Source organism: Lissotriton vulgaris, chromosome 6 (genome assembly GCF_964263255.1).
Source record: "Lissotriton vulgaris chromosome 6, aLisVul1.2, whole genome shotgun sequence".
In the NCBI taxonomy this organism is placed as follows: Eukaryota; Metazoa; Chordata; class Amphibia; order Caudata; family Salamandridae; genus Lissotriton; species Lissotriton vulgaris.
The window spans coordinates 791,730,041-791,743,377 of NC_141694.1; the positions used below are offsets into that span (position 1 = coordinate 791,730,041).

Genomic DNA, 13,337 nt, shown 5'->3' on the forward strand with positions numbered 1-13,337 from the left:
TGACCCTCTGTACCCTCTGGTCTAGGAAGGAGGCCAACAGATTCAAAGCCGCCCCTTCCACCCCTATCTCCCTCAGGCGAGATGTTAAAACCGAGGGAGATAGGGTATTGAAGGCGGCTGTGAGGTCCAAAAGGACCAGGACGGTGGGATGTCCCTGGTCTACCTCCATACGGATGTTGTTAAGTACGACCGTGAGGGCTGATTTGGTACTATGATGTCTCCTGAAGCCATGTTGGGATTGGTCTAAGAGACCCGAGGAGTCAAGAAATGCATCCAGATGCTGATTAAAGTGCGTCTCCAGCATCTTTGCCGGCGCGGGAAGCAAAGAAATGGGGCGGTAATTCTTAATCACCTCGGGATCTAGTGTAGACTTCTTTAGAAGTGGCTTGACCACCGCACTCTTCCATTGAGATGGAAAAATGCCCTCTCTCATAGCCCTATTCATGATATCAAGCAGGGAAGGGAGAAGGGGGTCTCTGCACTCCTTCAGGGCTTTCAGGGGGCAGGGGTCCAATGGAGATCCCAACCTTGTCCTATTGAAGAGCAGGTCAAGCTCCTGATGGGACAGCAGCGGAAACTCTGACACATTTTTAGAAGTATTGGAAGAGATCTCCTTCGTAACAGGAGAAAAAGGGACAGGCGGAGACGGAGTGACAGATCTTTGTAATTCAAGATCCCTATATATGTCCGCAATCTTGGAGTGAAAGAATCCTGCGATCTTATCGCAGAATTTCTGGGTGCTTACTACGGGGTCCTGCATCTGTAGTGTACAAAGCGAGTCCACTATTTTAAAGAGATCCCTGGGAGAGGAGAGAGCCGTTGTCAGATTGGCAAAGTACTCTTGCTTAACTCTGATGATCTCCAACTTATACTCCTTGAGGAGTTTTTTATGTTTTTCCCTCTCCTCAAGGTTCCAACTCGTCCGCCAGAGCCTTTCTTGCTTCCTGCACCTTTGTCTCATGAGCCTAAGGGGCTCCGAAAACCAGGGTGAAGAGGGTTTCTTTCTCGCAGAGTATCAAGAGGAGAGTGGAGCCAGCACATCATCTGCTGTACTGATGGCTTTAGAGAATTCTGAAGTGGCTAAATTGATATCTTCAAAGAGGGCTCTTTTATAGTTTTGCATCAGAGGGGCCAACAAGGTACTCGTAATATTCTTAAGATTCCTCCTAAATATAGTTTGAGTAGGAATGTCCATCTTTGTAGGGGTAGAAGCAACCGAAAGTTCCAAAGGGACAGCAAAATGGTCAGACCAAGACAATGGGATGGGATCATCTATTTTGAGCCTCTCGTCATTAGAGAAGACCGCATCCAATATATGACCCGCCTGATGAGTAGGGTGTTTAACCAATTGTACGAGATCACATGCAGATAATGAGTCCAAAAGGTCTGAGGAGTCCTTAGAATCAAGGTTATCTAAATGAAAATTTAGGTCACCAAGAACTGTCAAATTGGTAGCACCGAAGTAAGGTTCTTACAAATTAAGTAAAGACTGACTAAAGTCTGTCCTTGACCCGGGGGGTCTATAAACCAGGATACCCACAAAAGGCGCGGCATCAGGAGATTTTATAAGACAATGCAGGGCTTGAAAAAGGTCGGAAGGCCTGGAAAGTTGAGTAGTGTGACAGGTATGGGAGGGCTTATGAAGGATTCCTAGACCGCCTCCTCTACGCCCCACTCTATCCAGTCTAACTACAGAGTACCCATCAGGCACAGCCTCAAACAAGTCAGGTCCTGAAGACTCAGTGGCCCAGGTTTCAGTAAGAAACACCCATGTGGGCTTTCTTGCTGTAATAAAATCGCAAAAAGCAATATTATTTTTCACTAGAGATCTAGTGTTAATCAAGAAGCCCGATTCCTTCAGAATAGGCGACATAGGGAGGGTCGCAGACAAGGAGGGGGGCCTATGAAGGTAATCTGCCGATGACTTACCGCAAGTGCTGAAACAAGTACAGTAAAAGACATCTTGCAGAATATCCGGTGCGCAGGTAAAATGGCATGGGAGCCATGCTGGTCTCAACCGAGCAAAGTCCTGGTAAGAATATAATGGCAATGCCTGTGGAGGCATACCTCATACACCCAGGGACCAGAGTCTCCCGCCCTTTAGCCCGTCCTTAGCGCGGACGGGCACAGACGGGCGCAGACGGGCGCAGACGGGCGCAGACGGGCTGGACTCTGGCGTGACTCCGGCGTCACTACGGCGTAAACGCTGCGCGTAGAAAGGGCAGCTTTATATGCAGGTCAGCGTGTCCTTGTGACAGCTGGTCTGCAAACCCAGATGGCGCCGTCAGGCATCCAAAGCCCCCCCCCCCAAGATGGCGGCCAAAAATCGTAGATGACTCACGGGACCGCCGAAAGCGCGGTGTAAATCCAATTAAAGTGCAAGTATAGGGGCAGCGCCTAGCACCTAAAAACAGGGTAATTACAAATAAAATTAAAATAAATGGAAAACGGGATTATTAAAAATCGCTATCGCACTGCAGCGCGCTATCTGATGTCAACTCGGCGAACAGGGAGATACAAACAAACAAGGGAGCCCGCCTAGAATGCCCAGCTTATATGCAGGTCTGCGTGTCCTTGTGACAGCTGGTCTGCAAACCCAGATGGCGCCGTCAGGCGTCCAAAGTCTCCCCCCAAGATGGCGGCCAAAAATCGTAGATGACTCACGGGACCCGCTGAAAGCGCGGTGTAAATCCAAATAAAGTGCAAGTATAGGGGCAGCGCCTAGCACCTAAAAACAGGGTAATTACAAATAAAATTAAAATAAATGGAAAACAGGATTATTAAAAATCCCTATTGCACTGCAGCAACTCCACCCTGCAGCGCGCTATCTGATGTCAACTCGGCGTCGAGGGAGATACAAACAACTGGTATGGTTTTGAATTGAACTCTATTTGATAACCTTTTATTGTTTGTAACACCCATGTATCCTTTGTTATTGACTCCGATTGCTCCTTGAAATATCTCAACCTTCCTCTCATACTTTTTGGGATGAAACCAGAAACAGTCCTCATACTCACCTTGTCCTTGACCTTGACTGGGATTTTGCCCCCTTTCTCTGTCTCATCCTTCGCTCCTCTGGGAGTAAAATTAGGATCCTCCATGGTTTCTCTTGTAAGATCCATACTCTTGGTATTTTGAATTTTGATAATGAGCTTTAAAATGTGTCTGGCCGGAAGAATGCCTTCTCCTACCAGTCCTGTCATAAAAAAGCTGCCTGTGAATACCCTGCACATCGAGTATTGTGCATTATCCAGACTCGTGAATGTTTTTACGTATTTGGTCAGGGACTACACCATCCCATCCCGAATAATAAACCTTTTGCATCTTCACTCAACTCTTTTCTAGCCAACTCACTCATTTTTAGATGAATACACATAAGCAGTGTCTTATGCCTCTCAGCCAAAAGGCCTGGAATTAGGCTGCCTAAAAGCCAAACCACACGCTGACACCACCCTCTTACCAGAGTGAGATCCAAATGAGTACCCTTTAAAAAGCTTCCTTCACAGCATCAAACGTTTTTGCTAAGGATGTCCATCACCTTGTCTTGGCATAATTGTAGTGATTTTTCTAGCCTCTTTCTGGGATGTTTTGCCATTTTGAACATATAATTAATTGACTTGGGGTCCACATGTTATATCAAAGTCACCTTTTATCTATTATGGGTCTGGACCACTCTGCCCACATAATATTTCTGTCTCCCTTTTCCAAGGATTTACTTAATCTGGCCTCAATGTATTCTGAAACATGATCTAAAGGCAACCAATTCTTGAGCCTGGGATGTCTAATATCCCTTGAGTCAAACAATTTTTCCCCATATGGACCAACCACCATTGTCATATCTTTAATCCTATTCTTACTGTGTATCCCACTCTCCTCATCCAATCCACCATTATATTTAGGCTTTCCCGCTTTCAGTTTCTATTTTTGGAAAATTCTGGTGTTTTTTTTTCAGTGTTTTCAATACCTTAAAAAAACAGTGTTTATCAGAGGTTACACATCTTCTAATCTAAAATATACTCATCTAGATCTTCATTTGATTTTTCTCCCAGCATCTCCAACTCCTCTTCGGGATTTATTCCTCTCTCAGTGTAAAATTGACCCTTTATTTATTTAATTATTTATTCCATTTGTATGGCGCAACAGCTAGCCTGAGGGTTTCCCGGCGCCTTGGATCGGATCATAACCAGGGGGATTAAATTAAATTATGGATCTTAGTTTTGGTTGAAAAGCCATGCCTTGATACCCTTTCGAAATGTTACATAGTTGGATTCCAGTCGTAGTTTTAATGGAATAGAATTCCATAGAACTGGCGCCAAATATCCGAAGGAGCGTCCGCCCATTCGTGCTCGTTTAAATCTCGGAACAACAAACTTCGCCAAATATGTTGATCTAAGAACGCGAGTTGGGATGTATTTTTGGACCAATTTACACAGGTACGCTGGTGCTTCTCCGGTGTTTATCTTGAACATATAACATAACGCTTTAAACTTGGTTCTGTTGGCCATTTTGAGCCAATGTAAATTGCGTAAATGTTCGGAGATATGCGACCTCCTTGGTAGATGTTAAAGCACCCTCGTTGCCGCATTTTGGACGACGAGTAGTCGTCGTATGATCACTTTATTGGTACCAAGGAGAAGAATGTTACCATAATCCAGCCTTGAGCCGATCAAGGCCTGCACTACAGTTCTTTGTACCCCTTCAGGAAGTTGCCATAAAATTTTCCTTAGCCATTTTAGTATGGCGAAGCAGACTGACGCTGTTTTGGCTACGTGATCACGCATCGTCAGTTTGTCATCAATCAGTATTCCAAGATTTGTGGCTGAAGGAACTGCTATTGGCGGGGGACCCATTTCTGTTGGCCAATGTGTTTGTCCCCAGAGCTCTTTTTGTTCTCCAAAGATTAGTAGTTCCGTTTTTTCACCATTTAATTTTAATTTTTTGGAGTGCATCCACTGCGCTATGTTCTGTAGCCCAGAGCGTAGGGAGGAGATGTTATTGGTGTCAGGAGTTGATAGAGAGAACACCAATTGTGTATCGTCTGCATATGAAAAAATAGTAAGGCCAAATTTTTCTGCAATACACGCTAGAGGGGAGATGTAAATATTAAATAATAGTGGGCTGAGAATTGACCCCTGTGGGACTCCATAAGGGGAGGTTAAAGTATTGGAGATGTTATTTTTGGAAAAGACCTGATAAGATCGATCTGTTAAAAAATTACTAAGCCAATCTAAAGCTGTTCCTCTTACCCCTATTCCCTCCAGGGTTTCAAGTAGCATTTTATGGGATATGGTGTCAAAGGCGGCACTCAAATCTAAAAGAATGAGTGCCACTGTGCCACCAATATCGAGCTTTTGACGGATCGTTTCCGTTACTCTTAGTAGGGTGGATTCGGTTAAATGCCCGACTCTAAAACCCGACTGTGAGGAATGAAGAAGGTTGTAAGAGTTAAAAAACTCTGCTAACTGTCTGTTAACATGTTTTTCTAAAATTTTAGAAAATATCGGGAGCAGCGAAACTGGTCTAAAATTAGAGAAAATCTCTGGGTCGCTATTTGCTTTTTTCAGTAGTGGTACTACCATAGCGTGCTTCCATTCGGTAGGTACTACAGCTTCTCTTAGTGATGCGTTCAACAGTGTTCTAATGACATTAAGTGTGTCAGGGTCAAGCTGTTTAAAAATTTCCATTGGCATGGGGTCTTTGGGGGATCCTGACTTAATGCTGTTAAGGATTTCTAAAAATGAGTTCTGATCAAAAGGCTGCCAGACTGTCAGAGTTTTCCCAGGATTATCTGCCGGCTCGTCTAACTCACTGGGTCTCGGGTCTACTAATGGTGTTAAGTTAGGGGTATCTTCACCGCCAAGGGCTGAGTAGATATTGGCTACTTTCTCATTGAAATACTTCGCAAGGCAGTTACATTGTGTTGAGGACAGCATCGGGGGATCTGGGTGCGTTGTAGCTCCCGCTAAGTCTTTTAACACTTTAAATAGTGTTCTGGAGTCGTTTTGTGACTCTAAGATGGTGTTTTTAATAAACTCTCCTTTAGTTATTTTGCATAGCAGATGGTAGGACTTCAGAGCTTGCTTGTAAGTATTTTTCATGGCCGTATCATAACTCTTCCTCCATTGTCTCTCCAGCTTTTTACATTTGCTCTTTTCTGTTTTTAGCTTTTCGGAGAACCAGGGTACTGGAGGTCTGTAAGATTTTCACTTTTTCTTCTTAAGAGGAATAGCTATCTCACCCGCTTTGGTTAACCAGTTATCGATTTTATCCTGATCGCCAGTATTAAGATCATCTAAGTTAAAATTGGGTCTCGAGTTAGTTAGCTGGGCGTTCAGCTCCTCTATATTAAGATTTTTCCAATTTCTAAAGTAAGCGTTCTCAGGCTTATCTGAAACTATGGTTTCGGGTAATCTGATTTCAAATTCAGTGAGATAATGGTCGGACCATAGTAAGGGGAGTGCCGGCTCACATATAGGGTTATCGAAATTGGCAAAGATTGGGTCTAATTGGTGGCCTGCTTGTGGGTGGGGCCGATATTACAAAGATGTACATTAAGGGACTCTAGATCAGCTAAGAGGTTGACCACTGTAGTGCATTTACGGTCATCGAAGTGCAAGTTAAAATCTCCTTCTGGGTCCTACTTCGGACACCAGCCGCTTTTGGGCTCTTTTGTCACTGGGTGAACCATCCATATGTCTCTTTTTTCCCAAGGCACTTTCCACCAGGGCCTCTATTTAGGCCCTCCTCTTCCGATAACGGAGACATTTTCCACCTCATCCACATTCCGCCTATCTCTTTTGACCTAAAACCTGTCTAACTGTCTCCTGTATGGCTGCTTGTACCTCCTTACTCACAATTATCCTTATTGCCTCCTCTTAATTGGAGCCCTCATTCAGATTTTCAGTCATATTGACATTTGTCTTTAACAGTTATGAAATGTCTTTTTCTTTCTTTGGACTATATATTACAATTTCCTCTGTGTATTTTGAATGAATTCCACATTTTCACACATTTTTAAACAAATAAACTCTCTCTCATCAAAACAATGCACTCTCCAATTGTTCCTGGCAACCAATGCTCCGACCAGGCAGTATGTTGCCAGAGAAGCAGCTTTGCATGTCAATTTCCTTTAGAAATAGGCCGTGATGTCAACAAATGCCCAACTTCCTTCAGAAAATGGCCTACACGCCATCAACATAGCGGAGTGTCAATAATTAAAGTCGTCCTATGCTCTGACACATTGTTCGATCACTGAGCTTGCGCCTGCAATCACATCCTCATGCACATGGAGAACACTATGCACACTGAGAACAGCCAAACTCCCTCGCGCTTCTGAAGGACGATCAACTGATCTGTGCGCTTGAGCAGACTCACATCTCAGCACAAGGCAAAAACTCATACAAAATGTATGAGTACATGAAAAAACACTTATTACCACACTGACACGCTAGGAAACCAATGCGAAAATTAATAAATCGTTTATTACTTCAAATAACATCAGCTTACATAGCAATTAATCTTGTTTAACACACAAATAAAGATATTTATTCAAATAAAAATTCGCCAATAAAGACAATCTTCTTCCCAAAACACACCCTAAATTACGTAAAGTTAACCTCATACAGACATCAAACCTATATGATATAATGAACCACTAAAAGACCCTAAGGGCCTGATTCACAGAACTAACGTAAGACAAAATCCTAAACCTACTACCATTTTGGTATTCAAAGAAGGCACTTACTCATTTTGGTATTCACAGAAGGCACTTACTCATTTCGGTATTCACAGAAGCTAGGAGTCCTAACTTTACTACTCCTAAACTGAGAAAATTCCTAACTTTAAGACTTTCGGTATTCACAGAAGGCATTTAGGAGTCCTAAAGTTAGGAGTCCTAACTTCTGTGACAACCGAAATGAGTAAGTGCCTTTTGTGAATACCAAAACGAGTAAGTGCCTTCTGTGAATACCAAAATGGTAGTAAGTTTAGGATTTTGTCTTAAATTAGTTCTGTGAATTGGGCCCTAAGCAAAGTTCTATATACTTCTTTGCCTAGAAGCATGAAACAAAAGAGGAAGAGAGGGAGGATATGGAGTATTTATGTGACAGAAAGTTCTAAATTACATTGTGATGTTTTTGAAGGTCTGTTTTGGAGGCTTTTAGGCATGCTGGTCAGAAGGAGAGACAACAAGATGTATGCATAATGCTAGCCTCTTGTCTTTCTGAACAGCTTTATTTTTTATTTTTGTTGTCCATTTATTCATCCCTGCTTGTATAGGTATTGGTATGTTGGGATGCTTGTATTTTTGATAACCAGGAGACTTTATTTTTCTTGCATCTCTGTAGCTGTTACAGGTCGCTTCCTGCGTTCGATGTATTCAACAATTCCATATAGAGGCATTCCAAGCACCAGAAATGACAGCACTATGTAAAGCTTCACATAGACGCACAGGGCTGCGCTGTATCCAAAGGAAATGGCGTATCCTAATGAATCCCAGAGACGAAAGTTAGAAAAGGCAGCCTCCTTGTGCTCATCAAATAAAACTCCATACAGAGCTGTGGAAATATGACAACAAATGTACAAAGTTAAAAGGATCACTCTATAAAAGGCATCATAATAAATAGGTGAATACATCTGATAAGTGAAATGGGGAACCTTTACTACATCCTCAGAGCTAATAATAACTGATATCGATGTAGCACAGATAAATCTAAAGCTCCAAAGATGTTGTATACTGACTCTTCACTGATGCCTCTAATATCCTGTAGTGTGTTGATATACATAAAGGTTTGCTAATATATTTTATGTTTTAAATAGTGATTTCTTTCAATAATTAATAAAAAGTACAAAATATAATTTTTATAATCAGTTTGCCTTGCTTTGTGATGATATATCGGTAGTTTGTGGCACGTTACAGTATATATTGACATATTTATATTTTTAATATGTAATCTTCGCTAGGCCTGTGGATTCGTTATGGTTTGCTACTGATTTAGAAATAGTTTAGGAATAGAATGTTTTGATAAGAGTACTAGGGCACATTTCTGTTTAGAAGAGTTATACGTGATGTCAGGAACATAAACTAAAAGGACGTTGTCATGGAAACTCATTGGATCTCTAGGAGAGACAAATGGAGTGATGGGATTTTGCCAGACGCACTGCTCTATTCAGTAGATACATTTAATCTGCAGCCTTGTGTAAATTAGTGAAACAATTTATGGTGATTACTAAGCACTATCATGGCACTGAACAGCTGCATGCCTGAACCGGAAGGCGTTTCAGTAACTGGCTAAAATCTTTAACAAGCTGAAAGCCTGGAACAAGACAACCTTCCAAAATTGCTTGAATGACTGAAATGTATCTTATGCCCAGAGCAGACTGCAGAATGTTATGTTATGCTATGTTATGAATGAATGAATATGTTATTGTGTGATTACTTGAAACCATTGAACATGTGAAAATAGCATAAAGTAAGACCATAGCCAATATAAAAACATATTTGAAATATATTAATTACATAAATGATTACAAAAATGAAACTTCTCAAAGCAGCAAACGGGTTATTATTATAATATTTTTTTTATTTAAGAGCAGTTAGTTCATGACCTGGTGGACAAAAGAATAAAAGCTTTTCAGAGCAGCAACACAGGGTGTTTCAAAGCACAAACCTTCTCAGGTGCAGGGGTTAAAGTGTTCCAGTGCAAAGTCCAGTGCCCTAGGGCTGATGTAGCAGTGGCAGAGGCAATTTTTCACTTGACTGCTCTGTGCTCCTGGGTAGGGCGAAAGCCGGCCATTGGACAGGAGCCTCTGACGGCTTTCCCTTCAACAGCAGATGGGCTTGGTATATACCTTTTCCAAGTTTGGAATGTTTCCAGGGAGGATCAGAACTTTTGAGCCTCTACTGAGCCTCTATTACCCAGTGTGTGCCCTGCTGTAGAAGAATAGGCCTCAGGAGTGTGCGACGGGCAATTTAGTCCACAGCAACCAAATCTTATGTGAGCCAGCAATTCCCTTCTGTAGTTGCATAGTCTGCAATGTGTGATATTTTTAAGTGATTTCCAGGCAAGGCTCAGCTCCCTGATAGGAAGTGGCACCAGTCTTGCCCAAAAATGTTTTTTTAAACCACATTTTCCTAATGCCTGGTAAAGATATGGTTTGCTTGACTGGTTTATTTGGGGTATTGAAAAGTCCTCAATGTTCACAGCTCGAATGAGATAGCTTTTTGGAAACACCTCATCCATCAGCCACCAGGGAGCAGCTGACAGTGAGGCACAACATGCATTCTACATTCTGAGGGCCCCAATAGGATGGCGGGCGGATCGCTCGCAGGGCCGGAGGTAATCATCGCCGGCCCGGGGGGCGATCCGTCCGCCATCCTTGCAGCAAAGACCCCCGCCATATTACAATGGCAGGGGGGTCCGCGGCGGACGGAAAGACCTTGAACGCTTTTCTGCCCGGTCGACAAGTCGACTAGGCAGAAAAGAGTTCAATATGGTGGCGGTGTCTGTTAGACACTGGCAGTCATATTACAAAGTGGGTGGGAACATGCCTTTCAGTGGCGGTATTTCCGCCCCGGAAAGGCATGCAGAATCTGCTTTTGGGGGCCGGTTGCGTGCCCCCAGGGACTCTGGGGGGCACGGGGTGCACATGGGGGGTACCTATGGTACCCTCATGAATCTTAATGAACAACGTGGCAAGCACCGCGCTGTGCCTGTCACGTTGTGCATTGAAAAGCACAACCTGACTTTGTGGCATTGCGGCAATCGGTGCTTTCAGCACTGCCCACCGCAATCTTGCAAATGCGCCATGCGCCCGCCAGTGTGACGGGTACTTCCTGATTGGGAGTGCGGGACCGCCATACCCTCAGCGGGTGGTCCCGTTTCTGTTGTTCCGTAGTTTGAGGGTCTGTGGTTCGGTGGTTCCGAACCCGTTCAACAAAGGTCATCAGATATAGACTATTTTGGTATCAGTGGACCGCAAATTACGAGTGCGGGGTGTACGAGTGTTTCCACAATAATCGATCAATGAGAACACTACGTATTCAGGGATTTCGTTTGAACCCTCGGGTTCCATTTTGTGTACGGCAGCCATTTTGTGTGGTTGCCCTCACATAGGCTGATGACTGCGGCCGAACGAGTCCTTGGGACACGTACACCTTAGCTGACTCTTGTTTGACCTGGCCGAACTGACTCCCTTGCCCGAGGCCGACCTCTCTGAGCCAGTTCCTTGTTAAACAGCTGGCCAGATAAAGATCAAAGAGCAGGACATTGCCGAAGTTTATGGTACATGTACACACCCTTCTATCTTGCTTCTCATCTGCTTCTGTTCCTTCCTTTATGGCTTAATCACTGATTTGGTTGAGGTTTTATGATGGGTTTGTCCGGCCTGATCGAACAGGAAAGTTGGAATGTGCTTGGTCTTTTCTGGTGGGCTGGACAACGGAAAGTGGGATTGTCGTCATGCGCTACTTTTTGAAATGTCATGTCCCCATTGGTCAGTTTGTATGTAATCGATGCTAGCCTGGAATGTGATTTTTGGCATAAAAGACCATGCCCCGCTCATTGAATTTGTGCAGTCTTTAGCGAACCACCCGTGTTGTGCTTCGTAGACCTCTGTTCCTGGTTGCAGCCAATAAATTTGGTCTTTGACGTCATCAAGAAGTGTCCTGTGTCTCTGTTTGCCGAGGCAGGGGAACTCAAAGACATCGGGCGTTTTCCCTGGCGCCGCTGGGTTCTAAAACCCGGTTCTTCATTTCCCGGGGGCATGGCGGCAGACAAACTCCGCCCGCTATACTAATGACCCCCTAAGTTCCATGGAACTTACATACGACAGAGAAGTGAAGGAAGACACTACACATCTCCCTTCCAATAAGAAAAAGAACATACACTTCAAAGTGAATAAATAAATTACAAGTTATGCATGAACTTATACCCACATAATATTGGAATGATCTTAAAGGGAGCACAGACATAATATCGAGTCCAAAATATCGATTGGACATAATATCGAGTTTTTAATATCGACTGGACAAAATATCGCAGGACAGAATATAGATAACAAAAATATCGTTTTTAAGGTAAGTGAAGTAATATCGACTGTTAAAAATATAGATAGTTAAAATATCGAAGTATATAATATAGATAGTTAAAAATATCGATTTAAATAATATATAATTTTTTATAGTGTATTTTTATGTTATAATATGTGTGAAAAGTGTGTATTTATGTTATAAATAATTTTATTTAATGAATTTTGTTTTTATAAATATTGCGTAATTTAATTCTGTAGCGGGTTGTGGGTTAATAGGGTGGGAAGTAATTTAATTATAATTAATTAAATATGTACATTTATTTATTGAGAGTAATTAGTAATTAATTGTTAATTAATTTATATTTGTTAATTAATTTAATTATAATTGTTAATTAATTTATATTAATTGATTAATTGGTAATTATGTAAATTTTACTAATTTCTGTAGCGGGTTGTGGGTTTATAGGGGCATAGGGTGGGAAGTAATTTATTAATATTAATAAAAAATTAAAATTAATTACAATTTATTTATTTGGAAATAATTGTAAAATAATTTTTAATTATTAAATAATTAATTGTTAATGTTTAATTAATTTGTATTAATAGGTGATTAATTTAAATAATTATTGTTAATTAGTACATTTGAAATATTAATTATTATATTAGATAACATTTTTATTTATTTTTCATTAATTATTAATAGATATTCATTTTTATATTTTTGAATAATATATGAAATATTTACTTTCCCTAATGTTGTATTCTCTGGAGTGGGAATAGTAATTTTAACCACTACGCTATCCAAAGATTTCCCTACTGTTGCATCCACTGGAGTGGGAATAGCAATTTTTACCCCTACGCTATCCAAAGCTTTCCCTACTGTTGAACTCTTTGGAGTGGGAATAGTAATTTTAACCCCTATGCTATCCAACACTTTCCCTACTGTTGCACCCACTGGAGTGGAAATAGTAATTTTAACCCCTACGCTATCCAACGTTTTTCCTACTGTTGCACCCACTGGAGTGGGAATAGTAATTTTAACCCCTACGCTATCCAACGCTTTCCCTACTGTTGCACCCACTGGAGTGGGAATAGTAATTTTAACCCCTACGCTATCCAACGCTTTCCCTACTGTTGCACCCACTGGAGTGGGAATAATAATGTTAACCCCTACGCTATCAAACGCTTTCCCTACTGTTGCACCCACTGGAGTGGGAATAGTAATTTTAACCCCTACGCTATCCAACGCTTTCCCTACTGATGCACTCTTTGGAGTGGGAATAGTAATCTTTACCCCTACGCTATCC

The 13,337-nt window shown here is 42.0% G+C and overlaps 1 protein-coding gene across 1 annotated transcript in view; it reads right to left on the bottom strand.

Annotated features, from left to right (window-relative positions):
- Window positions 1-7,462: 7,462 nt before the first annotated feature.
- The window catches only part of LOC147708012 (N-acetylglucosamine transporter UNC93A-like), a 324,953-nt gene continuing 319,078 nt past the window's right edge, over window positions 7,463-13,337 (bottom strand). The window contains exon 9 of the mRNA XM_086926826.1: window positions 7,463-8,555. Coding sequence (XP_086782952.1) covers window positions 8,323-8,555 — 233 coding nt within the window. The 3' untranslated portion in view covers window positions 7,463-8,322. The remainder of the gene's footprint in view (window positions 8,556-13,337) is intronic.